This window comes from Anser cygnoides, chromosome 24 (assembly GCF_040182565.1).
Source record: "Anser cygnoides isolate HZ-2024a breed goose chromosome 24, Taihu_goose_T2T_genome, whole genome shotgun sequence".
NCBI lineage: Eukaryota > Metazoa > Chordata > Aves > Anseriformes > Anatidae > Anser > Anser cygnoides.
The window spans coordinates 6742997-6769241 of record NC_089896.1 but is presented as its reverse complement, the minus strand read 5'-3'; the positions used below and the strand labels follow the sequence as shown (position 1 = coordinate 6769241).

The window sequence follows — 26245 nt, the reverse complement described above, 5'->3', positions numbered from 1 at the left end:
GGCACCTGCTGCAGGGGTGAGACTGGGCCGGGCCCTAGCCAGGAAGCACAGGAGGCAGCAAGCTTCAGTCGTCATCTTTACCAGCCAGGTACAGAGCTCTGAGCAGCTACGCGGCAGCAGAGGATTTTTTTTGGTCGTTTTGGGTTTTTGTTTTTGTTTTTTTTTACAATCAAAGAAATCAAAATGTGACCCAAGTTTACAGAAACAGAAATGGAGGCTCTACCCCGGGGCCTGAACACCAGCTCAGGGGGCAGCTGGGCTCCCACCTGGCTGTGCCCGGCCGCAGGGCGAGCTGCGGGACGGGAGCGGTGCTGGCCAAGAACCCCCTCCTGCGCCTTCATCCAGGGCTGCGGCTCGGTGTCCTCCCAGCCAGCGCCTCCGTCCCATCCTGCTGCTGCTGCCCGCATCCTCCTGGGGGCTGCCGTGGCCGAAGCCTTCCAGTTCCTTCGTCCAAAGTGCTTTGATTCCTCGCAGGGCGGCTCCAGCCCCGAGCCCCGTCCAGGAGGGCTGCGCCTCCTCCCACGTCCTTGCCGGCGGGCAGGGCTGCGTGGCTCTGGCCCCTCGCGCTCCTCTCTGCACGGCTGCTCTGCTCCGCACGCACAAACCAAGCAGCAGCCCGGCAGGGAGGAGGTGCTGGCTCTGAACACGGGCCTCGACTCCAGTATAAAACAAAAATTGCAAAATAAAGCTGTAGTACTTAGGAAAGTGAAACCAACACCATTTTTGCATAAATATCATCAAGGCCATGGAGGCTAAGGCTGTTTGCTTCCTGTATTAAGTTAGTTGCCAGTTCCACGCTTGTCTGTTGACCTGCCCAGGTCCCTGAGAGATATGGATTCCTGTCTGCGGGGGCACAAGTCCTGCAGCTCCGTCCTTCAGGCTGTCTCTCCTCGTCTGTCTGCAAGGCGAGAGGGAAAAGCCCGTCAGAGACCTGGGTCCCACACCCCAGCTTCCCTCAAGCCTGGCCCTTGACCGCGCTGTCCCGGTGTCCCCCAGCCCCTGCGCTGCTGTGAGCCCTTGTGCCCAGCTCCGGCCAGCCGGTGGCTCCAGCACCATCCCCGGGGGTTTTGGCTACCGAGCCCCCAGCACGTGCAGAGGGCTCAGCCCACGGCGGGGGCTGAGCGGGGCCAAGCAGTCCCCGACCCTCCCGCCCCCACCTACCCTGTGCCGGCGGCTCCGTGCCCGGGGCTGCAGCGCTCCTGCCCTCGGCCGTCCCTGCCGGCTCGCTCTGAGTCCTGCTCTCCTCCGCCGGGGCTGCCTTGGCCTTCCCGTCCGGCACGGGGGAGCCCAGTGCCTCCGGTGCCTTGGGGCTCAGAGGCGACGGGGCCGGCCCTGGGCCAAGCGAAGGCTTCTTGGCGACAGGCGGGGGCACCTTGCTGGGCTTTCGGAGCGCTTGTGATTTCCCTGGGCCCTGCTGGGCAGCGGCCGGGGCTGCCGAGCGCTGCCCCGAGAAATTCATCAGCTCAGCGACCAAGTTCCTCTTCAGGTCGGCCTGCGCCTCGGGCGACGAGGGCGTCTCAATCACCAGCTTCTTGGAGCTCTTGGCGAAGATGAAGCTGGCAGTGGAGGTCGGTGACTTGTGCCTGGGGGAGAGCTGCCCGTCCGCGGGCGGCCCCTCGGGGCCGGGCTGAGCCGTTTTGCTGCCCGGGGGTTTCTCGGCTGGCCCGGAGGCTGCCGCGGCCTCGCTGGCAGACAAGGCGGCAGCCTTGAGGTGCACGGCGGCGTGGAGCTGGTTCGAAGGCACCGCATCTTTGGCAGGAGGGGGCTGCCGCGTGGACAGGGCCCGGCGGACGGGCTTTTGGGGCGCCGACCGCTCCTCGGCCCCGGCCCCGGCCCCGGCGGGCGGCTCCACGCTGACGGAGCGCAGCCGCACCATCTGCAGCAGCGAGGGCGTGACGATGGGCAGGCTGGCGTCCTCCTTGGGCACAGGGCCGCTCTTGCTCCGCGCCGCCGGCTCCTTCTTGGCATCCGCCCGGGAGCCGTTTGCAGCCTTCTTAAGGCCGGTTTGGGGCGGCAGAGCCGGAGCTGAGGGTGGGGGGAGAGGCGGCGGCGGGGGCACGACGGCCTCAGGGGGAGGCTTGGCGGGGGACGGTGGCTGCGCTGCCCCGGCCGGCGGGTCCTGGTGCTGGACGCGCGAGGAGATGGCAGCCGAGAACGAGGAAGACGCAGCCTCTGGGTTTGGTGCCTGCTTCTGCCCAGCTGCCGGAGCCGGCACAGCATCTGGCAGGGGCAGGCTGGAGAAATAGGCTTCGTCCGGAGGGGGGAAGTCCGCCATGGACAGGTCGTGCACCTCGGGGGCCGGCGGGGGAGGCGGGGGCCAGGTGGCCTCGGCAGGGGCCTCGCAGGCAGGCTCGGGGCTTGCCTCCGCCTTCTTAGCCGGCGGTGGAGGCGGGTGGTAGGCAGGTGGTGGCGATGGCGGAGGAGACTTGGTGCTGGGCTTGGCTGAGGGCTCCTGGCTGGCGATGCTGGGCACTGGTGGGTCTGGCGAGGGGGCGAGGGGGCCGGCGGGGGCTGTGGGTGGCTGGAGCTTTGTGGGTGGCAGGAAGAAAGGAGCGGGCACCTTGGGGTGCGGCGGGATGACGAACCTGTCCGAGCGGCTCTGCGTGCAGTTCAGCGTCTCTGAGGGAGCCGGGTCCGAGGCCGAGGAAGAGATGGAGGTGAGGGAGGACGAGACGGACAGCGCCGGGGACTGCAAGGAGCAGACCCGGTCCGGCTTCTGGGGTTGGACCCTGCCCGGGGACGCAGCCGGGGGGCCCAGCCCCTTGGTGGGCAGCGTGGGGGTCCCGCTCTGGCTGGAGTAGCCGCTGGAGGGGGACATGGTGCGGTCGGAGCCGTCCAGGCAGCTCCATTTGGGCTGAGCCGGGGGTTCTCTCAGCACCACCGTCACGCCGCGGTCACCCGGCCCGGGGCTGCCCCGCGAGGCCTCGGGGGAGCTGGTGCCAGCCAGGCTCTCGGAGCGGACGCTGCTGGTCTCGCTCAGCGATGACGGGGAGAAGACCTCGTCCTCGACCGTCGGGCTGAAGGGCTCGGAGCGGGGGGACCAGGGCCCCCCGCTCTCCCGCTGGGGCCGCCGGTCAGGCTTGGGGGGCAGCCCCAGCACCTTGGCTTCCCCCTCCTCCACCTTCTGGTGCAGCGAATAGGTCCTGCGAGGGGGTGCCGGGGGCTTCTTCATCTTCCTGAGGGAGACGCTGCGTGCCGAGGAGCGCTCGCTCGCCAGGCTGCCCGTGTCCGAGCCCTCTGCCTGGCTGCTCGTGCTGAAGGCGGGGGACGCCCGGCCGCTGCTGCCGCTCACACTGCGGGGCCCCACGGCGAGCAGCCCGTGCGCTGTGTGCACGGGGGCCACGGCGGGCTTGGAGCAGGTGCTGGCGAAGCTGGCGGAGCTGTAGACGCTGACCTGATCGGTGTCGGAGCGTCCCGCTGCGTCCACCTCGCTGCGCGGCCCTGCCTCGGCCTGCCGGCGGTCGGAGCCGCCCTGCGAGGAGATGGTGGAGCTGTTGGAGACGATGGTCTCGGTGGACTGCGAGTGGCTCCAGTTGTCGCTGGAGGAGGAGGGCTCGCGGCTGCGGGCGCTGTGCTCCGAGAAGCGGGTGAGGGAGCGCACCGAGGCTGGGCTGGATGACACCAGGCTGCAGCGGCTCAGCGTCCGCACGCTGCTGCGCGTCAGGGCCACCACGTCCACCATGGGCGGCAGGATGGCGTTGGGGATGATCTTGGACATGTAGGTGCCCTGGGGCGAGATGGACATGACGGGGCTCAGCAGCTCCTGGGGGCTGGCGCTGGTGGTCATGCCTGGCACAGCCAGTGACTTCGGCCTCGCCATGGGCGACAGCTTGGCCGACGTCTTCCTCCCCAGCAACGTATCGTCGTAGTAAACGCGGTCGATGTGCTTCTGCAGGGCTGTGTCTGCCTCCTCCAAGGCTCCCAGGCGGACACGGGCACCGCCGGGGACATCCAGTGGTGGCAGGTTCCCGTCGATGGTGGGGATGCGGATGGCATCGCCGGAGACCTGGCCGCCGTTCAGCAAGGGCTGCGGTGCCTGGCTGCCCCCGCGCCCGTTGGCAGGGTGTCCCTTGGCCTCCCGGCTGTTCCTGAGACCTGGGAGCAGGGAGAAATGAACCGGGTGTGATCCCAAGGCAAACACACCCAGCTGAGGGACGGGGCTGGGCCTTAGACTTGCCCACGACGCTTACCCAGCTCCTTCTGGACGTGCTGGGGGATGCCCAGCACCGTTGTCCTCCTCTCCTTCCTCTTCCTGCCAGCCCTCTCCGAAGATTTGGCGAAGGAGTCGTGCGGACGGAAGGTGGAACCTGCGAGAGGCGTGAGCGGGTCCAGCCGGCGCTAGGCGGGCCCCGGGCCAGGTCTCCCCAGCACCCCCAGCCCAGTGCCCGCCACCGCTGCTCGGGATGCCCTGGGACAAGCTGAGCTCAGGCACCCGGCACAGCCCAGGGAGGCATCGGCAGCTGCCAAACAGCCGCACGGTCCGAGCAGGGAGGAGACAGCATCTGTCCGTCCGTCTGTCCCCCTCGCCCAGTCCCAGCCCAATGCCTGCAGCAGCCTCTGACTCAGCCGGAGCTGCTCTCTTCTCCCCAAGGGCCCCCAGATCCCTGCACTGGCTTGTGGCCGTGCAAACTCCGAGCCCAGAAGCCCCCCGGGTTTCCTGCCAGGCTCCCCAGGCGCCCTGACCCCTCGCACCCCCTCGGCTCGCAGCCCCCAGCCCCGCAGCCCCCCGAGCTGGGCACCTTTCCGCTGGATCATCTCGGAGCGGATGGAGAGGGCGTCCTCGGAGGTGCTGTCGGTGAGGCAGGAAGCCGCCCGGCTCCGGAAGGACACGCTGTCATCCTCCAAGGACGCGCAGGACTGTGTGGGCAGACAGCGGGCTCAGGCGGGCTGCAGGGAAGGAGCGGCCCCAGCCCCGCCAGGCCCCCTCTCCGCCGCGAACTGACTCCGCAGCCCAGCGCTGCCGAGACAAAAGCTTCTCCGAGGGCCAAAGGCTGACTCAGCCACACCGGCAGCCAGAGTCCTCCCACCAGGAGCGGGGCCGGGAGCAGCCCCGGGGACCCCACGCAGCCCCGCGGCCCCCGGAGAGCCGGCGAGCCGGGGTCCAGCTGGGTGGAGGAGCCGGCACCGCCCTGTCCCCGCACCGGAGGGAACTGCTGGGCTTCCACCAAGCCAGAACCACCCCGGGGCTTCGCCCAGCCCTGCTGCGCCCCGGGGCTGGGGGGCGGCTGGGGGCTGGGAGAGGAGCGGGGCTGGGGCAGGCCAGGGGACAGGGCTGGGCAGCGGGGTGGCCGTGCCAGGGGAGATGCAGCAGGCGTGTGCTGCCCCGGCCAGGGCACGGCTCTCTGTGCCCCTCGTGATGGGCACGGCGCTCTGTGCCCGCCTCGTCCCTCTAAAGCACCTCCCGGCACGGCCAGAGGGCAGGACGAGACACAACCCTGAAAACCACCGCCCGGGGACTCAGCTCTGCACACCTGGGGACTCACGGCCTCGCTTTCCCCCTCGCTGCCCGCTTCCAAGGGGTTAAGGTGGCCGAGCGCCAAAGGGAGGCAGCGGTTTAAGCAAATACACGTGGGTGAGGCGCTGGGAGCAGGGTCAGAGCTCAGGGAAGCAGCAAACCCGAGCTCAGCCAAGTGAGTGGGAGTTTCTCGCCCGTCAGCAGCCAGGGAGGGGCCCAGCCACGGGGCTGGATGCGGCCAGCGGTCCCTGTCACGCCGCCCCGTCTCCCCCCCTCGCTCAGCGCTGACGGGGGACACCGCTGGGGCGAGACGGGGGGGGGACAGAGGGACACGGGCATGGTGGGGGGCTCTGGGCAGAGCCACACAAGGCGGGACGTGATGTGCCAGCGGTGAGAACAGGGTCAGAGATTCATCGTGGGGGGAAAGAGGTAACACCAAGGGGGTCACAGCCCGTTACTGCCCCGTGCACCCCCCTGACATGGTCCTACAGCCCTCATCTCAGCCAGGTCACTGCCTCCTCTGGGCCCCAGAGCTGTCCTGACCACCAGCGGGGGCACAGGGGGCCCATCCTGCTCTCCTCACCCCCCACAGCCACGCAGCAGGGCTGGCTGGGGCTCCCCGCTCACCTGGAGGCTGTTGGTGTCGCCGTGGTCCCAGGCACTTTTGGTCTGCTTCTGCTTCTCTGCGGGAGGAAGGAAAGGGAAGGGGAAGGGGGTCAGTCCCTCTGCGGGAGCCTGGAGGGAGCAGGCAGCCAAGAGAACGGCCGCTGAGCCCAGGGCAGCACCGGCCACCAGCGTCACCCCCAGAGCTGGACTCTGGTCACCCTCGGTCGCACCGCCCACGCAGGCAGGCCAGCCAGCTGCCCGGGGCGCTGGGGGCACCTTCCCGTGGCAGGGCAGGGCCCCCGGGGGCCGGGCCCCCCCCTACCTTGGTGCTGCAGGGACTTGAGCCCCTCGCGGGCCTGGTTGTGCAGCTCCTCCAGGTGCGGGGGCCGCGTGCTGGGGAAGAAGACGTTGTCGGGGCATTCCTCGCCTGGCTTGTACTGCACGCTCAGCCGCTTGTCGTTCTCAGTCTTGGCAGCGCCTGCAAAGGCAGAGAGAGGGGTCAGAGGGCTCCCCAGCCGGACCCCTGCGGGCGAGCGGCCCCCGGACCCGCGGCGAGGCAGGATGCGGCCCGTGAGCCCCCCCCTCCGCCCCGTGAGCTCAGGGCTGCACCGCACGGGACCAGCCTCGTCCCTCCTGCGCTGCCCGGCCGATCGATGCGCTGGAGTCAGGCTGTCTCAGCTGCGGGAGCCGCAGCCTTTCCTCCCCGCCAGCCAGCGCAGAGCTGGGGCTCGGCACTGCCCCCCTCTCCAGCACCTTCCTCCTCTCCAGCACCTTCGTTAGAGGGCAACCGAGCCAGCGAGACGGGCGGGGGCTGCAGGCAGCCCAGCAGAGAAGGGGCAGCGAGGGGGATTAAACAAGGGCAGAAAATCTTTCCCTTCCGGAGGCTTGCATCATCTCAAAGCCTTGCAAAGCGCCCCGAGAGCAGGGACTCAGCCCCACGCCCAGGGCGGGTACAGAGGAGGGAAACCGAGGCGCGGCCCCCAGGGGACCCAGAGGCTGATGTAGCCCCCGCCACGGCCTCCATGGGCTCCACGTGCCACGGCACGGCCGGCACAGGGCCCCGCACGCCCCAACATCTTGCAGCCCCCTCCCCGCACCGGGCAGTGCCCATGGACGGCTCCTGCCCGGGGGTCCGGGTCCCCACCGGGGGCTGCGCCTGGCAGCGCGCAGGCAGGGTAACACGGGGACACGGGCACAGCCCAGCCTGCTCCCGTCTGCCCTCCACCGCCAGCACGGCCTCCGACTCTTCCTGCCTGGAAAAAAACAACTTCAGGCTGAGAGAAGGGAAGGGAGACACACCAGGAGGGCGGCAGAGCAGCGCCGCGGGGATGCGGGGACCCGCTGCTCGGCTGGGACGGCCGCTGCCCTGTCACACCCAGCCCCTGGCCCCCACCACGGCTCACTCCCAGCTCCGGCCACGCTCCAGCTCCGGCACACAAAGAGCAGGCCCCGAACAATGGAGCCGGCCCGCCCTGCCGCGCCGTGCCACGAGAGACCGGGCTCGGCCTCCGCCAGCGCCCGTGGCACGGCAAGCGGGCACCGAGGGGCTCAGCCAGGCAGGGAGCGCTCGTGGCAGCTGGTTTGGGGACCCCCTGTGCTCGCACAAGGTCCCTGCGTGGGACACAAGGCACCCACAGCCCCCATCGCACTGCCCTTCCCCTAAACCCTTCCCCTCCCCAGTTCCGGCAGCCCCTCGCCGGACCCCCACCCACGCACACTCGGAGCCGCCTTCCGGCCGGACGGGCACGATGATTTTAGGGGCGCGATGATTTTAGGGGCACAATGATTTTTTCCATTAACTTCCCGGGCCCGGGGTGACCTTCCCTGCCCTCCCCGGGGCGGCAGCCACCGCAGGGACCCCCCCAGCCCCTGCCGGGTTGGCAGCAGCCCCCTGCGAGGCGGTGCGGGCAGGCAGGGTTGTGTAAGGACATGGGGTTTTTCTCCCTCCCTCCTCTCCTCTCCTCCGCACCTCCACTCACCCTTCTTGAAGAATGCCAGAAGCGAGGAGAGGTTCCTGCCCAGGAAAACCACCATGGTGGCCAGGGAAAGGGGCTGCTCCCCGCGGGAGGGGGGCTCCGCCGCCCCCAGCGGAGGCTCTGCCGCTGCCTGTTGTGCCGGGGGGGGCCGACGCCGAGGCCCCTCAGCTCCCTCTCCCCGTGCTCATCCGCGCCGCAGGAGCCAGCGGGAGGATGCCCGGCCGGCGGAGCGGCTGCGCGTGGGGAGAGGATGGAGCCGGGGAGCGCTGCGCGGCGGCGGCAGGAGGGGACAGCCCCAGCTGCTCCCTCCGCGCTCCTCGGTGCCGGAGGAGGAGAGCAGGGCCCCTCCTCTGGCCCTCCCGCCCCCTGCCACACACAGCCCGCAGGGGTCGGATCCTGCCTGGTTCGGGGGCAGAGCCCCGCGGGGCTCCTGAACCTCTGCGCCCATCTGGGGCTGTCCTCGCCTGGTCCCCTGGGCGCAGCGGCCTTGCAAACCAGTATGCTGGCTTCGGCACCAGTGTGGCCAGCTGGGAAGAACTGGGAGGCTTTTCCTCCCTGCGGCCGGGCAGACGGTGCCAGTGGTCCCCCACCGCGTCCGGGCACAGCCCTGCTCGGGGGACGGGAGCATCACGGGGCAAGGGGCGGCCGGTCCCCGCGAGGTGTTTGTCCCCAGGCACGGGGCGTCCAGCACAGCGGCGCAGGGGGAGAACCAGGCCTCGCACCAGTCTGACCAGTAGCTCCAGCTACTGCCCAGCAGCTGGGATGGAGCCGCAGGCAGGAGCTGGGGCAGGGGGCAGCGAGTGCCCGGCCTCCCCTGAGCCCCCGAAGCACTGCAGGACCCCTCCACATCCCCCAGCCGTCGGGCTGCCTCGCCAGGAGGAGCAGATGCTCCGGGGATTCCTCTGCATCGCCAGATGGGTCCTGAGCACGTCCCGGCGCAGGCGCGGCTCCTCGTGGGCTGCCCAAATGTTGTTTGCAGCCAGGCACAGATTCGGCTGCAGGCAGAGCAGGGTTGCCCGAGGCACCGCACGCACCCCGCAAGGGCAAAAAGGGCAAGGGGCACCTCCCCGGCGGGGCAGCTCCAGCGCTGGGGAGGACTGGAGGATTTCCTGCCCTGCATCTCCTACGTGCCGGTAACAGCGAGCGCGAGCAGCGCCCCGCAGCTCCTGCTATGCACAACCCAGCACCCTCCCTCCAGCACAGGCAGGATGGGGCCGGCTGCCCACGCGCTCACCCAGAAGGTGCCGGCGGCTGCAGGCGGGCGCTCCCGGCTCTTTTCACAGCGCGAGTGGAAAAGGGACATAATTAAAGGGCTGAGGATGCACAAAGCAGGCAGCCACGTGCTGCGCCGAGCGCTGCCCTCTCCTCTCCGGGCAGCACATCGCGAGCGCCAGCAGGAACGCCGCTGGGAGAGCTGCTCCGTGGGGAAGGATCCGGCCCTCCGAGGCAGCGCAGCACGGAGCGGGGCGGAGGCCTGCTGGCGGCTCACCGGAGCTGCTGCCCGGGGTGGCAGGGACACTGCCGCTGCTGGCAGCCGTCCCCGCTCCTCCTCCTGCAGGAGGCCCATGGAAGGGCCTGGAGCGCGGCAGGAGGGAGCTCCGCGTCGCTGGGCACCATCCAGGGGGCAGGATGCGGTTACCCAAGGGACGACGCAGCCAGGTCGCCGCAGCCGGGCTGAGGCAGGAGCACCCCAAACCACAGCGGCATACAAAGCACGGCCTCTGCTTCTCCCCCCCTCCCCACGACCTTCGCTACCTCCTCAGCCTCCAGCTCCCCTCGCCTGGGCAGCCTCGCCCCGGCGCTGCCAACACACGGAGCTCCCCACTGCCCCAGGGAAGCCCGCTGCCGAAGGGACCTGACAAACGGGAAGCAGGAGGGAGGAAGGCGGCCGGGAGGCCCGGTCCTGCAGCAGAGGCTGCAGCTCTCGGTGGGCTGAGGAACCCGCCGCAGCTGCAGCCCGTGCCAGCAGCAACACGCCCGTGCGCAGCCGGCGTCCCGTCCCTCGCGCATTCCTTGCGACGCGCCCTGGATCGACCCGTCCCCTCCGGGCTCCGCCGCTCCGACCCGGCACACGTGCCTGGTGCGCACGTGGCAGCCGGATCCTGCTGCAGGAGGACTCTGGTTCCTTCCCGGGAAGGGCAGGACGGTCTCAAGGACGGTTTCCTTGCACGGGAGCTGGTGGCCAACACCGCAGGCCAGGGACTGCCGACGCCAGGCACGGCCTGGAGGGAGCGGAGCGCCCAGAGCGAGGTGCAGCTGCTGGCCCAGGCACCTGCCTGCAGCCCTGCCCACTCCAGCCGGCAGCGAGGGGCTGGGGAGGGCCTGGGCAGAGCCGTGCGAGGCTGAGACCCCCAGAGGAACACGGCTGGGTTTGTGCAGACCCAAACCAGGGATACTGCGAGCAGGAGATGGTGCTGGCCCAGCTGCAGGGCACGAGCCAGCCAAGCTCCCTTGCAGAGCTGGCTGAGAACAGCCGCTGCTCTTCCCTCCGGGGCGAGCCAGAGGGAGAAACCCTCCGGGGGCGAGCGGCGGCTCCGTTCCCCCACACGCCGAGCAGCAGTTGGGCTGGCCCCAGCTGCACGCATCCATCCCCGCCTGCGCAGCACTGCCCCGACTTGCCTTCGCCGCGCGGCGGGTCCCGCGGCAGGAGCGGGGAGCGGGAGGCGCAGCCCTGCCCGCCCTCCGCCACCACTGACTCACCGGAGAAAAATGGGGAGGAGGAGAGGGGGGAGCTGGCGAGCCGGGGGGAAGGGGGCTGCGAGGTCCCATAGGAGGAAGGGGAGGAAAGGAAAGGCTGCCTTCCCCTGCGGCACGGCGCCGGGGGGCTCGCGCACCCCAGCAGCACCGCACGAGGCTCATGCTCTCACAGCACTCTCAGACCCCTTCGCACCCCACAGTCACCGACCAGCGATGCCCAGGTGTGAGCACGGCTCGGGGACCAGGCTCGGGGACCACGTTCGGGGACCCCCTGCACCGAGGGGGCTGCAGAAACACAGACCAGCCTCGTTGTTGCAGCGAGGATCCGCACAGGATCTGCGCCCCGGGACACACCACAGGACTGGGCTTTCTCAAGGCAGGATGAGAGTGCAATAATATTTATCGTGGCTTCGGAGCCCCCGGCTGTCACGCAGCCCGCTATCTCCCAGGGGTTGCAGCCAGCCCCAGTCCTCACTTCGGGGCTGATGTTTCAGCCAGGAAAACATCTCCGCAAAGCAAATAAACACGAACCAGGCTCCGCTGCTGGCTCCGATCTCAAAGACGATCCCACGCAGAGGCAGAAATAAAATTAATTTCAAATAGGAAAACAAACTCGGGTCTTTTTCTTCCTCTCGATTACAGCACGGAAAGCTACCACAAGTTCCCCGGGACTTGTACAAGTCAACGGGCCACGGCCAGGGCAGCCGGCGCTGGGGACGGGGGCGAATCCCCGGCTGGAGGAGGGCTGTGGGCCCGTGGGTGCCTGCAGGGCAGGAGGGCACCGTGCTGCTCCGTGGGGCTGCGCGGAGCCGGCTCAGCCCCGACCCCAGCCCCTCTTGAGCACACGGCTGGGGACGGCCACGCGGTGACCCAGCGCGCTCGGCCTCGTGAGGGGCGACATCCGCAGCTCCCAGCCGGGCGTTATTGCAGCCCCTTGGCGAGGGCCGGGCGCACAGCGAGCAGCCTCCGACGCGTGCCTGCGGGGCCAAACATCCCCGTGCAGAGAGAAACCGGGACAAGTTGAGACACACAAGCACCGAGTCTCCGCTCCGGGTCACGCAACAAACAGAGGAGAGAGCTCGGCTCTCTCCCGGGCCGCTCCAGCCCCCAGCTCGCGCTGTCTCCACGCGCTTCCCCAGCCCCGCAGCGCTCCCCGGGGCGATGCCGTGGGCAGCCTGGAGCTGCCGAGGGCAATGGGCAGCCCCGTGCCCGCTCCCAGCCCGGCTCGGCTGTTCCAGCCCAGCGAGCGGGGCCTCCCGCCCCGTCCCCACCCCGCTCGGCCCCTCCTGGGAAGCCACCGAACAGGTTTGAAGGTAAATAAGAACAGCCTTCCCGGCCGGCCGCGAGCCGGATCCGGGAGGGAACGGCCCAGCTGCAGAGCGCGGCCGCAGCCGGCGAGGCGAGGGACGGGGCTGAGCCCCACGCAGCCTCCAGAGCCACGCAGGACCCCCCCCGGCTGGGGACCAGCCATGGTTCACCCGCTCCCTCTCCAGCGATCCGCCCCGAGCTGTGCCGAAGTCCGCAGCTTTATTAGTCCTGCTTCACCTTTCCTCTACCCCAAACCCCGTGCCCAATCCCACGGCGCCGCGCACGCCGTTCGACGCTGCCGCGCTCTGCCCCGGAGCTGGCTGCATCCCCGCGGCGCGTGCCATCACGCCTGCTGTGCTTGCAGGTCCCGCAGGTACTCTGTAAATGTCAGGCATGCCTGTCACAGCAGGCACTGCGCTCCACGCAGGAGCAGGTCCAGGAAATGGATTAGAGACAAGACCTTGCAGGTTTTTCCATGCACGCATCCCCTGCCCCGCAGCCTCATCCCCCCCCCTCCCGCCCGCCCGCACGCCAGGCAGGGCTGGCAGGAGGCAGCACGGCGGGGCAGGCGCTTCTCCACCTGGGGAAGGACGCGGCGAAACGGGGCCAGCGGGGAGCTGCCAGACGGGGCTGGGGCTGACCCTGAAATGATGGGGGAAAGGGAAAATAAATAAATAAATAAATAAAAAAAAGGCCACGCAGCAAGAGAGCAGGTCCCCCGCCCTGCCTCTCGGTGGTGGAGCGCCTGCCAAGCAGGCACGGCTCGGCACGCATCAACCCCGGATCAACGCATCAACGCCCGCATCAGCCCCGGCGTGGTGCCTGCCGGGGCGGGCCCCGGCCCTTATCTGCACCCCTGCTGTTTGTGGAGCTGGCCCGGCCTGGCTCGGCCTCAAACAGCGCTGCAGAGCAGAAGGACGCCCCGAACTGCTCCCGGAGAGAGCCGGGGCTGCCGGCAGGCTCCACCAGCAGCACCACGGCAAAGGGCAGGCACCCACGGCCTGAGCGCCCCACGGTTCGCCCCTCGCCCCCTCCTGCCCACCCACGCTCTCGTCCTGGCTCTCATCAGTTCTGGTGGGTGCACAGAGGCCGGGCCAGGACCCCCCACGGCACCATGGCCACGGCCAGGCTGCCAGCCCGAGGGCTCCCGGGGCCGCTCTGCTCCCAGCAGCGGGGCTGTGGCCAGGCCGAGGCCGCGAGCCCAGCGCCGGGGCTCCCCGGCAGCTCCAGCCCCAGCTGACGCCGCTCACCACCTCGCTCCCCCTGGGTGCAGCCTGGCCCAGCGCCACGTTCCTGCACCCTGACTCAGCAGGGCCCGGCGGGGCTGTCCTGATAAGGAGGAGATAAGAGGCTGTGTCTCCATGGTGCTCAAGGACTGCCAGGGACCTTCCCCAGGCAGCTCCGTGGCAGATGGGGAGGGGAGGAGAGGCCGGGGATGCGCCCCAGAGACAGACGGGCCCTGCTCCGGCACGGGGTCAGGGAAAAGGAGACGGCTTTTGGGATCCAGCCCTGCTGAACGGGGTCTGGGAGGCCGGGCTGAGGACAAGGTGCGCCGTGACACCGGCAGCAGGGACCAGGTCACGGGCAGCCACCCGCGGCCGCCCTCCCCGCTCGCCCTCTCGCTGCGCTGGCCCCGTCCCATGGCTCCTGCCCTTCAAGATCAAACGGCAGCGGGCAGCCACGCCGCCTCGCAGCCGGGGTTGTGCTGCCAGTGCCTGTCTGGGCCTGACCTGCCCCTGCAGCCGGCCCTGGGCACCGCAGGCGCTGCCACCGCCGCACGGCCTCGTCAGCACCGGGTCCAGAGCAGCAGCGGGTGGAAGAAACAAAACCCTGGGGGAGGGAAGAGCAACAAGGAGGGGAGGAAAAACAAAGAGCCCAAGAACGGAAGGAGCAGGGAGGTTACGCAGACACGGCCAGCGGGTCCAGGGAGGGAGCACTTGTAAATATTCTCCAAAAGCACACGTCGGGCCAAGCAAAACTGCTGCGGACCTGAGCCCCAGCAGGGAGCGGTGCCCAGCCCCAGGCGCCCTCCGCGCCCCAGGGAAAGGGGGAGGCAGCAATGGGGCCGGGCAGCCGGGGGATGGAGAGGGGACCTGCAGGGTGCTGCTGGTCTGTTCACCAGCGATGTGCAATTGGCCTCAGACCTGCAAATCCGGGAACCCCGTAAGGGCAGGAGGAGCAGGGAGCTCGGGCAGCTCGGCCGGCCCCATCCCGAGGGAGCCGGGTCCCCGCACCCTGCCCCCAGCCGGTGATCCCGCTGCGCCCTCCAAAACACTGAAGCGACACAATGCAAATTCCTTCGCTTTGTGGCCGCCGCGCCGTTGCCATGGAGCCGTGGCAGAGAACAAACAGAACTCGCCCCACGTTTTCCCAGCGCCTTCCACCCGGTGCCCTTCAGCCCTCCTCACCCGGCAGGGCTGTGCCCGTCGCGGGGCGAGCTGCCCCCGGTGGGGCGAGCTGCCCCCGGTGCGCTGCTGCCCACCTGCGCTCCCCAGGGAACGCCCAGTGCCCCATCCTGCGAGGACACCTCCGGATGCCACAAGTCTTGGAGCAAGCCATGGCGCTGGCAAACGAGCCAGGCTGGCAGAGAGCTTCCTCCTGAAGAAGCTCTGGGCAGCAACACGAGCTGGAGAAAAACTTCCAGAGAGAAAAAAGCCCCCGGTCTGGGAAAGAACATGGGATGGGACCAGGAGACAGCAGAGGGCTGTGCTGGGGGCTGCTCAGAGCCATAAGCCCCAGGGCATCCTCACGGGGAGGTGTGGGGCCAGCACAGGGCAGGAGCCCAGCTCCGAGCACGGGCTGCATGGCCCCGCTTGGCCCTTCCCAGCTGCCGACCGCAGCAAGAGGAACCTTTCGGTGGAGAGGAGACCACAGCCAGGAGAGGCGCACGGCGAGAGCCCGCGGGGCAGGAGGTGCTCGCTTTGCTTCTCCGTTGAAGTCTTTGGGAAAGGGATTTCCCAGCTGCCTCCTTGGGACTTGTTTGCTCTGCTTAATACCCATTTGACTTTAACAGGTAATTGACAGTGTGGATAAATGAAGGCTTTGTTACAGATGAGACACACTCCCTGCACCCCTCGGTTACAGGGCTGAGGACTCAGAGCGGTGCGGTGAACGTTCCCAGAAACGCCCGCTCTGCAAACCCCAACCCCCCCGTGCCCGAGGGACGGACCGGACCCGCAAAGCCCCACGAGGGCACAGCCTTCTGGCTCTGCGGGTCACCTTCAAGCCTCACCTGGGGAATTTCACTCGGCTTTGTCACTCCCCAAGCCTGGCTGGGGATCCAAATCCAGGCTGCGGAGCGTTTGCCTCGGGGACAGCTGGCACAGCTGCACCTGGGCACCCTGCGGCCCGTAAAGAGAGACAGAAACAGGGGAGCCAAGGGCAGGAGGGACGGCAGGGACAGCACATCCCTGCAGGGCTGGTGGCAGAGCCCCCGTGCTGGCTCTGAGCGGGGCAGGACCCGGCTGGTGCTGGGAATGTAGGAGCCAAGCAGCCAAACCGCCCGGTTAACGCCACCCCGGACCCACCAACCCCACCTGCACCGAACCCCGGGGCTTTGCGAGTGCCCCCCATCTCACGCAGGGGACAGGGGGACAGTGTAACACCAGCAGGGCAGGGCAGCAGCTTCCAGATGAGGACAACGGTACTGCAAGAGACCTTTTGCTGCTCACACCGTCCAGCGGATGAACTGGGGAGGGGGCACTGCAAGGGGCTGGTAACCCTATAAAACACCCAGCCCGCATAAGGACCCTCCCCTCCCCTTTCCCCTTCCCCAGAGAAAAGAGCTGGCTCTCTCCCTGCCTCCTCTGGGCTTTTGAACTGCATGCGTGGAGCTGGAGCATAAAAAAAGCGGTGGAAGCGGTGCCCCCGGCTGCATTGTGAGAGCCGAGCTCGGCCCCTGCCCGGCCCCCCGCCCTCTCCCCCTCCCGAGCGGCTGAGGCAGCGCTGCGTGGGCAGGAGGGATGCACGGGGCTCCTGCAAGAGCTCCTCAACTCCAGCACCGCCCGGGCACAGCCGGGAAAACCGAGGCAGGGAAAGGGAGAGGAGGCAGCTCAGGGCCGAGGGGGAATGCGACGCCGGCAGCCCCGGGTCCCTGCTCCAGTCGCTGAGAAAAACCAGTCGGTAACCAACCCAGCGGGCGATCCCTGTCCTGGCAGTGCAGGAAAGCCGCGGGCTGGCCGCTGCCGGAGTTCGCAGCAGCCCCTGTGCACGTCAGGAGCTTCTTCCCCAGCTCCTGAAGTCAGAGGGCCTGATCCTAACCAACCCCCAGCTCGGCTGCTGGTCCCTGGGGGCATCAGCTCCCTTCGGGGAACGCGAAGCCACCAGCAACCTGCCCCGACACCGGGCTCAGCTCCTGCCCCAGACCCCCCGGCACGCCAAACCTGGCACGAGAGCAAGCGGAAACAACAAACTTCCCCAGCACGGCCCTGCGAGGGGCCCAGAACCAGCCCCCCCCGGGTCCCCCCCCCAAGGCTCCTACCTGCCCTCTGCTTCCCGGCACGGCCCCAGAGCCAGGAGGAGCCGGCCTTGACGCCCGCGGGGCTCCTCTTGCGGTGCGCGTTGCCCATGAGGCCGGTCTCGCCCTCCACCGCTGCCGGGCGGAGGATGCCGCGGCGCTACATGGTGGTGCCGAGGGGGCTCCGGGGGGGTCCCGTGGCGGAGAGCTCCCGGCCGCCCGCTCCCATCCCTGCGGCTGCGGGAGCCCGGCGCTCGCAGCCGGCTCTGCCGGAGCCAATGGCACAGGCAGAGAGAGGAGTGGCCTCCCGGGAGCGCCCAGCGGCTCCGGTGGCACCCTCCCAGCTCAGCTCCCCGGCGGGTGCTGAGGCCGGGACCGCAGGCGCAGGGGGCTCCAGCCCCCCAAGACCCCCCCCGTGCTGTCAGAGCGCTGCCGGCTGCCTCCGCCATCAGCACAGCACCCGCCTCCGTCCCCGCTCACGAGTCCGCGCTGTGACGATTGCTGCCTGTCCCTGAGCGCAGCTCGAAGCACCACGGCTGTGAGGCGGAACAGCCCCCAGGGTGGGGGGTGGGGGTCACAGGACCCCAAAACCCCATCGGGATGCCCCCGCCTGGACCTTCCCCGGAGGCGATGAGTGGGACCACAGAGCCCAAGGACTTGATCTGGGTCCGGCTGCGTCCCAAAGCTGGGGCGAGAGCCCCCCGGCTGCACGGCAGCTCCCCTGCGTGCTTCTGCCTCGCGGGGCAAGTCGGGACTGGGCGAACCCTGAGGACGTCCCCGCAGCACAGGACCACGGTGCTGTGCCTGGATCCCGCTCCCTCCCGGGGTGATCCCAGCCTCACGGCCTCTCTCCTGCCTCGTGACCCCGCTCCCGACGTGCGCGGTTTTGCGAGCAGGAGCGGCAGAGGTCTGTGCAAGGGCAGCTCAAAGCGGCGCTGGTGCAACAGGCGTGAGCTCTGCACAGACAAGCCCAGGGACAGCCGTTGTGAAACGCGGGGGCCAGGCGAGCAGCGCGGAGCGCAGCTTTCCCTGCCGATTCTTAATTAGAAAATTAAACGCTGCGAGGGCAGGGAGGGGTCAGCTGGTCAGACGGTGGGCAATTCCTGCCGGGAATGTTTATGTTCCTTTGGTGATTCAGCAGAGGATCAGATAAATAGGAAGGACGGTTTTGTGGTAAAGGCACAGGACTAAGGGGAGATGAAGGGGAAAAAAAAAAAAAGGCAACCAGCAGCTCCTTCCTGACCTCCCGAGGTGATCTGCAATAAATTAATAGCTGGGCTCCAGTCCCGCTCTCTGCGCTGGGATTAACGCTGCCCCCCTTTCCCACCGGCGGGTTTTGCTGGGGGCAGGCTGAGCGGGGCAGGGACCCTCGCACCCTGCAGACGGGGCCCAGCCCCACCGCCAGCCCCCGCAGCTGCTGCCCTGGCATGGCCCCTGCCCGCTCTGCCGTGGGAGAGGTGATGGGAATGGGGGGATTCGGTGCGAAACCCTTCCCAGCAGCCGGGGCCGGCTTCCCGCTGCTGCTCTGCGCCGCCCAGGCCACGAACTTTCCATCTCGCCGCGGCTGGGACCAAACCAGGATGTTGTGGGCACAAGGTTCGCCCCCCAAGCAGACACGCCGGCCCCCTGCGCGGCATGCTCCCCTCACCACCATGACGCAGGGGTTCCTCTAAGGCTCACCAGGAGTTCTTCCAGTGAAACGTTTTCGTTCCTCTCCCTGCAAGCAGCGGAGAGGCTGGAGCCGCGATGCTGCCCCAGATTCAGCAAGACTTCTCCCTCTGCTCCAGCACCGTGCCCCCCCCGGCACCCGAGCCTCACAGACTCTGCCCCAGCAGCCAGCTGCCCTCAGCCTTCCTTCCAGCCACACACTTAAATCATTGCGCCCAGAAACCTGCTGGGGAAGCAGGGCAGCACACTGCGCACCCACGGCTCCCCCAGCACGGCCTTCCCTGCCCAGAGGGACGCGCTCGCCTGGCTACGAAACCCGACTGTGGAGCAGCCGGAGGGGACGGGGACCGGGGGCAGGAGGCACATGGACTCCAGGACGGAGGCCCCTGACTTTATCCATCAAACAGACTCCGCCGACAGCAAGGAAGGAGGCGGGTCAGGCAGGGAAGCTGGCAGTGAGATACAGATCTTGTCATCGCCGCATGACTGCTTCGAGCACTTCTGATCCCCACCAAGTCACGCGCTCCCCCCTGCCCGGCTGGCAGCCCAAGTGCGGAGGGGCTGGGACCCCCCTGCGCCAGCACCAGGAAGGATCAGTGCCTCCACTGACCCCTTCACCGAGCAAACGCAGAGCGGGAGCCGAGCTGCCTGAATGAGAAAGGAATTCAGCCCTTGTTCCCTTAATGGGGAAGTAAAGCGCAGCGAGGCAAAGGTAACACAAGAAACCCACTTGAGATCCCCAATCATTAACAGAAATACATAACCAGGAGGGTTTCGAATTATTTCCTGCTCAGGCCGGAGCCTGGGCCATCAGCAGTGTGTGGCCTTGTGCTACGCTGCGGACGGCAGCTCCGAAAAACGCCCACAGGAGTGGAGGGGGTTCGGCTCCCGGCTCTGCTTGAGGCCTTCGTGCTTTCACTGCAGGGGACGCGGGGACCAGCCCGAGCTCCGGCTCCTTTTGGCAGGTGAATGAGTTTTTGCTTCATCTTTGCCCAGCTCTTCACCTTCCGATGGCTTATGTTCCCACCGGCGCTGGAGACAAAGTCAATGATGATATTGTCTTATGAAATAAAACCTTCCTTCTAAAAGGAAACATGACTCCGGCGAAATAGTTTTATCGGAGCTTATGGAACGTTATTTGCAAGAGTAATTCTTCCAGTTGTCTCCAGGTGGAATAGCTGTGGTTGAGGACACACCTCTCTTTGTTCAGCAGAGCAGCTCGCAGTTTCCAGCCCAGGCCAGCCGGTGGATTCCTGTTGTTCAGATTTTCTGAAGTGTCACTCTCTGCCTGCTGCAGATTAACAAATTCGTGACCGCGCGCGTGGGAACAGCCCCAGGCAGCAGGAGACGTGGGGGCCACGAGCAGGAATGCCTGCACCTCCCCGCGGCCTCCTTCACCTCAGACAAGTTGCGAAGCTCGGGACTAAAATACAAACCCTGTGTTTACACCCAGCCGCGATGGCGCTGCCATATGGCAGCAGAGATAGAGGAAATCGAGCGATGGGGGAGAGATTTCACATCTCAGAGCAGCACGCAGAACTGCCGCCCCGGGGCAGCCCCCGGCCCCACGCTGCCTCCGTCGCCCCACGGAGCCCCGCAGCAGGTCCTGGGGGTGCCGCTGCCTCGCCACGGGCACATGGCAGCAATCACGGGGCCTTCAACGAGCGCTCGCTCGTGCTGGGAGGCAGCTGGGCGCGTTTAAAGCTTTATTTTTAACATCACGGTGACCCCAACTGTCTGGAAGCCTGTTGCTGCTGGGCTGCGCTGGTATCAAATACGAAGAGCCAACCCTAATTTAATACTTCTGGAACATCAATTCCTGTACTTCACTGGGGAGTTATGACCGATGTTGTGAAACCCAGAGAGAGCAGTAGCCAAGAACTGGACGAAGCCCACTGACATGCGCTGCCGCTCAGCGCCACGCTCACGCCGCCCGCCGAAGCGCGGTCTGCGCAGGGCACGCTCGCTGCGCAGCGCTGCCGAGGGTTAAAAGGCTGGCGTAATCTGTGTGGGTTTGCAAGCATCGCTCGCAGAGGAAAAGAAAAAGCTTTCAGCTTTCTTGCTCCCGACGGAAAATCCTCTCACAGGCAGCAGGGAAAAGCAGCCACACGTGGCAAACCAGAGCAGGCGGCACAGGCGAGCTGAGGACCCCGGTTTCTTGCCTCACGTTAGCCCGTTTGTATCGCCCTGGGCAGGTCGCCCCCATCTCCCTGCGCCTCTGCTCCCTTCTCAACAAGTTAACACCACCCCTCGGCCTCCAGAGGTTTCTGGGGAAATAAATACCCTACGAATTGTGAGGTGCTTTCACACCGTGGGATCGGGAATCACGGAAGCGCTGAAGAAGCAGGCTGCAGGCGGGCCGAACAGCCTGAGCGTGGAGCTGTGCCGTGGCTCACCCTGCTCGCAGCGGTCTCCGGCGTTCCCAGCACGACGAGCGGCTGGGACGCGACGATGCTGTTCCCCAGGGCGCTCCTCCACCTCGCACACCTGCTGATCTGTCGATCCTGCCCACCGGAGTTCCCTGGGGAAGGGGCGGCCCGAAGGTTGCCCTCACGGCTTACGACATCCGTGCTCTCCCCAGCTCAGCGGTCTGAGCAGCCAGAGATGGGATGTCCGGTGAGATGGACCACCAGCTTGACCCAAGCGGAAACGCTCATTGTCCTGTTCCCGTGATTTCGGTGCTGAGCACTTCAGACCCAGCTGACAGCCGGGCTGCCACCAGGCAGAGGAACCAGCCCTGACGTGCAGCTCCCCAGCACGGCTTTGCCCTCCCAGCCAGCCCCGTGCCCCAGCACCCACCACAACCACAACTTCGGCCCGCGTGAACGGAGGGTGACGGAGAGCCGCAGAGCTTGCCGACCTGACCCAAGCCGCCCCTCAGCACCGCACAGGCGCAGGGAGAAAGACGAGCAGCGCGCCTGCAACCAGAGCCTACAATGACTTGCTTAAGCTCTCCTCTTCCCCATCCCACAGCTCCCAGCTCGATATTTGGAAAACTTCCCAGGCCGGGCAGCGCCTGCAGCCTCCAGGCAGGTCAGAGCTTTGCACAGCGGCCAGCGCTGCCCGGCTCCACATCCACACCGGCCCCCGCAAACCACGCGGCACGGCGGGGCCGTCGCTCCTTCATCTCCCTCCGCATGACGTGGGCCATCGCGAGAGGAGCCCTCGGCCGCTCGGGGAGCATTATCACCCCGTTTTAAGGATGGAAAACAGGGGAACGGGACTGATCCAAGGTCAGCGGGCAGCAAACCCTCCAGGCAGCCCCATCTCCTCGTCTTGCCGGGTGTTCGGCCCCCCGGTGCCCACCACTTCCCCGGTTTTATCCTGGGGACACGCAGCCGGGGCGGAGGTGGTTAACCAGGGTGGGGCTGCGGAGCCGCTGCCTGCTGGAGCCAGCCGGGGTGATTCAATCAGGCGCACGCTGCAATCACGGCACGTCGGCGCAGCTTCCCCGCTCCACACCTCCGAGCGGCTCCGCTGGAAACATGGCAGGGACGCGGCAGGCAGCTGCCAGCGGGGTCCTGAGGCTCCCGTGCACACAAAAAACCCTCCCCGGACACCTAACGCACAGCCAACACAGCGGTGACAGGGCCCTGGCGGCACGCAGCTCCATGCTCGCAGGGACAGCACGACGAGGGGGCTGCAGGCTGCCTCCGAGAGGTCCCCAACAGACGGAAACTTCTCCTGGGGTTCACGTTTGGAGGATTAGCTAGCGAACATTAAAACTTAAGGGAAAAAAAAAAAAAAAAAAAAGGATGACAGAGCTGGCGCGGGCGTTTCCGCGCTGCAAAGAGGAATATCACATGCTTTGGCACAGCTCATTTTTTCTGCTCAGGTTTCAGCGCCAGGCCCACAGCAGCGGTGTCCGTGCTCGGCGTGCCAGGAGGAAGGTCCCGCCAGGCGCACCGGCGGCATCACACCGACCTCCTGTGCAGAGCCTCTGTCAGAGGCCCTTCTGCCTTTCCACAGCCCCTCCTTTCTTATCAAAGATCACTGCGCTTCTCAAAGCGGTAAACATGCCCGCACGCGGTCCTGAACGCCCAGGAATCAACTCCCCAGGGCAAATCGAGGAAGAAAGTTCCAGGCGACAGCATCCCGGCTGCATTCGGGTGCCGCAGAGGCGGCCGCTCCCTTGGCCGAGCGAGGCCCAGGAGGTGACACCGCCGCCTGACGTGCCCTGCAGGGAGGGCAGTGGCGTGACAAAGCCGGGATCCCTCGCAGCTCGGGGAAGAGGCCACGCACATCCCGGCGGTGATGCCTCCTGGGGCTGCTGCCACGCCAGGCTGCCTGCTACCGGAGGGCAACGGCGCTGAGCAGACAAGCACGGCCAGCACGCCACCACGCACTGCTCTGCCAAACAGCCATGGGATGCCGGGCTGAGCCCACGGCTCCCCGTAACATCGCCCTGGGGTGTCCCAGAGAGGGCACCCGTGGCAGGTTCACCAGCACGGCCAGGAGGCAGGGACACAGCCGGGTTACGGAGGAGAGCACCCGCAAACAGCCGGGTGGGGGCCATATCTAGGACAGGAAGGGCCACACCTGGAGCACGGCAAACACCTGGCCGAGGAGGAGGAGAAGGAGGTGGCTGGCGTCCCTCCAGGTTTCCCTCAGCCCCAGTGACCTTCTGACTCAGCGGAGAGCGAACCTACCCAGTGAACCGGCAACAGCCTCGGGGCAGGGGCAAGACCGCACTGGGGCCTGCCGGATCCAGCCTGCTGCCGTGGCCACCGCTGCTGCAGCCCCCGTGGCCACCGCCACCACAGCCACCTCCCTTCAGCCGTCACCGCGGCCGGTTTCATAACCATTCTTGGCCGCCACTGTGGCCCCTCTTTGGCCTCCTCCGTGGCCACCAGCGCTGGCCCTTCTCGGTCACCTCCTCGGCCACCACCTCGACCCCTCCTCAGCCACTGCTGTACCCGCTCCTAGGTCACCTCCACGGCCACCTCCACGGCCCTCCTCAGCCACCGCCCTGACCTCTCCAGGGCCACCACCTCGGCCACCACCTCAACCCCTCCTCGGCCACTTCCGTGGTCACTTCCAGAGACCACAGCCGTCACCCTGACCCTTCCTCAGCCACCACCCCGACCACCCCTTCAGCCACCACCCTGACCCCTCCTAACCCACTGCCGCACCCCGTTCTCGCCCCCTTCCACCACCACCGCCTCAACCCCTCCTTGCCCACCTCCTCGGCCACCACAGCCACCACCCCGACCCTTCCTCGGCCGCCTCCCCGACCCCTCCAGGGCCACCTCCACAGCCCGGACCTTGAACCCTCTGCAGCCACCACCCCAACCTCTCGCAAAACCATTGCTGCTCCCAGTCCTCAGCCACCTCCACGGCCACCGGGGCCAGCACCCCGACCCCCTTTGGGGCCAGCACCCCGACCCCCTTTGGGGCCACCTCCGCTGTCACCTTGACCCCTCCTTGGCCATCACCTTGACCTCCTCCTCCTCCTCTTCCTGCACCGCCACCCCCAAGCTCCCCCCGCGCCCCTCACCTGCCCCACGCTGCTGCTGCTGCTGGGGGCTCCCAGGCGGGGGGCTCGCACCCCTGCGCCTCCCCTTCCTGCCCCGCAGCCAGCTGAAGGCCCTTCGCAGCGAGCCCGCCTTGCCGCCCTTCTTCTGCCGGGGGGCCGCCGCCGCGGGGCCCCCGGGCTCGGCTTCGCCGCCCACCGCAGGTGCAGCCGGGGCGGACATGGCCGCGGCGGGCAGGGCCCAGCGCCGCCCGCTGCCCATAGGGGCCGGGCCCAGCCCAGGCTCCTCCGGCTCCGGCTCGGCCCCGGCTCCGGCTCCGAGCTCCCGCCGAGCGGGAGGCGCCGACGGAAAGTTTCTGCGGGGCCTGGGTGGAGCTTGCGGCCTCGCCGGCCTGCGGGAGGCCCGGCCCGGCCCTGCCTCCGGCCCGCCCCCGGCTCCGCCCGCCCCGCAGGTGGGGGACCCGAGGCCCGGAGCCACCTGCGGGGCGATCGGGGCCGAGGCCGGGGGCTCCGCTTCGGGCCCCGAACGGGCGGAGGCCGGGCCGAGGCGGAGCCCCCGGCCCCTCTCATGAGGGGGGCGCACACCGGGGGTCGTGCGCGTGTGTCCCCACCTCACCACCATCCCCCGGCGGACCCCACACAACGCTGCCCCAAATGATGGGAGACCCCCCACACACACCCAAAAAACAAGTTTATAAGGGGCTCGGGGGTTAGTTATCTCCCCGCACGGCAGGGAGCTGGCACGCTCTCCCCAGGAGCACCGGTGGATCTATGACAAGCGATTTCTCCGCTCGCACGCGGAACGCAACCACCGTGGTGGGCTAAAAGGGGGTGGCGGGGCACGCCGGAGCCGCCACGCACCCCATATCGGTGGCAGCAGCCCCTCGGGAAAGGTTTCTGCACGCTCCGGGTTCGGGTTCCCCGTGAGGATGCGCTTCCTAATGGGAGAGGCTGCGATGTTGCATTTAAAATGCATCCTTCCCGGAGGCTCGCGCTCGGCCTGGCTGCGTGCCCGGGGGAGTTTGCCAATGTCTGGAAATGACTAGAAGAATTTACAAAACAAGAAGCCTGGCCCTCCCGTGGGCTTCCCTGCACGCCCCCGGCCGGTGCAGTGGTGGGCTCTGGGGCTGGGTACCACGGCTCTTGCAGTCTCACAAATCCCGGTGTCCTGCTGCCGTTCAGCATTAACAACGCTGGAGCACGGGGATGTGGGGCCCTCCCCCAAAAGATCACTTCTTTCTCCTCTCTCCCCTCCTCAGATTCAGCAGAACCAGTTTTAAAAATATTTTTGCACGCAGTTACAGGGCATTGTCCAAAGAGGAGAGCGAGGATCAGTTGTGCTCCTGGGGCAGCGTCTGACTGGAGCTCGGCTCCCATGGGAGCGATGCAGAGGACAGGAGGGGACAGCAGCTCAAAGCCCTGCCTGTCCCCACGGAGGTGGCGTCCCCAGCAGCACCCAGTGGTGCCACCAGCCGCAGCACCGCACACTCCAGCCCCTGGGCAGTCACCAAAGCTCTGCTGCTCGCATGTGGACGGCCCGGGCTCGGCACAATTGGGTTCCCTCGGCCCTTTCCCTGCCCACGTTCCCTTTCCCTGGCTGGAGGCAGTGGAACGGATCCGTGCTCGGGGCCAGGCACCTGCTGGCTCCACGGGCACAGCCTCGTGACTCATCAACGCCTGCGGTGCCTGTGGGCAGTGGGGACAAGGTCCTTGCCCAGCCGCCCACCCTGCTGAGCCCCAGCGGTGCCATCTCCCACCCCAATGCACCCCAGAGCCAGAGGTGCTGCTGGAAACCCCCCCACAAGGGACAGAAGCCGGAGCCGCTGCTCCCCGGTGCTCGCCCCAGGAAATGGAAAAACCCAGCGCCGAGCCCTTTCTGCAGCAGTGCCCCCGTTAGCGATCGCCGGGACACAGAGGCCATTTGTTGCCGTGCTTAAAATTAGCTCTGCACTTGCTGCTTTAAAAACGTGCATTATAAAAGCTGGGGGAGTGAAAGGGGACGGCGCTTTGCTCTGGTGTGCGGCACGCACTGAGGGAAAGGGTGAGGGGTAAGCGGCAGTGTGCATCCCACCCGGCCTGGTCCCTGCTCCTCCGTGCACCCCAGGGTGCTGCGTGGGTGCTGTGGGCGTGCTATCTGCCCGTCAGTGCCCCGTGGGCCGGCAGCGAGCGGTGCACGGGGCAGGGCTGTCACGAAACCAGGCTTCATCACTGCTGTGTCAAAGATGCCTCAGGCCTGACCCCTCCATGTCCACCCCTGCCAGTGCCCGCCGCATGCGGGGCCGCTCGGGGAACCCTGCGGCTGCTGGGGGTGCTTGTGGGGGGCTGAGCCTGCATGCTGAGGCAGGCACCTGCACGCACATAGACACGTACACACACACACATGCACACAGCCACGTGCACACATGCACACACATGCACACACACACACACACGCACACCGTGGGCATGGCCGGAGCGTGGCCGGCATGCGGGGGACGATCCCGTCGCGGGGGTGGCTGCTGCGGGAGCGCCGCCGGGACAAACAGCCTTGACGCAAATGTTTAAAGCCGGTGTCTGGGTTGCACAAAGGGAGATAAAGCAGAAGCAGCGCAGTTCGGGGCAGGCAC

At 67.5% G+C, this 26245-nt stretch overlaps 1 protein-coding gene across 4 annotated transcripts; it reads right to left on the bottom strand.

Annotated features, from left to right (window-relative positions):
* Nucleotides 1-63: 63 nt before the first annotated feature.
* Nucleotides 64-23993, bottom strand: NHSL3 (NHS like 3). Of its 4 annotated transcripts, none has more exons than XM_048049576.2 (7): nucleotides 23664-23993; nucleotides 6384-6539; nucleotides 6083-6138; nucleotides 4740-4857; nucleotides 4191-4307; nucleotides 1162-4095; nucleotides 64-898 (listed from the first exon to the last, which is right to left on the bottom strand). In XM_048049576.2, exons 1-7 carry the CDS (start codon nucleotides 23899-23901, stop codon nucleotides 876-878), a joined length of 3642 nt encoding a protein of 1213 aa, XP_047905533.2. In that variant the 5' UTR covers nucleotides 23902-23993; the 3' UTR covers nucleotides 64-875. The 4 variants fall into 4 exon arrangements, with proteins under 4 accessions (XP_047905533.2, XP_047905534.2, XP_066838568.1 ...); XM_048049577.2 differs by lacking the exon at nucleotides 23664-23993 and adding an exon at nucleotides 16523-16930; XM_066982467.1 differs by lacking the exon at nucleotides 23664-23993 and adding an exon at nucleotides 14187-15194.
* Between the last annotated feature and the right edge of the window lie 2252 nt (nucleotides 23994-26245).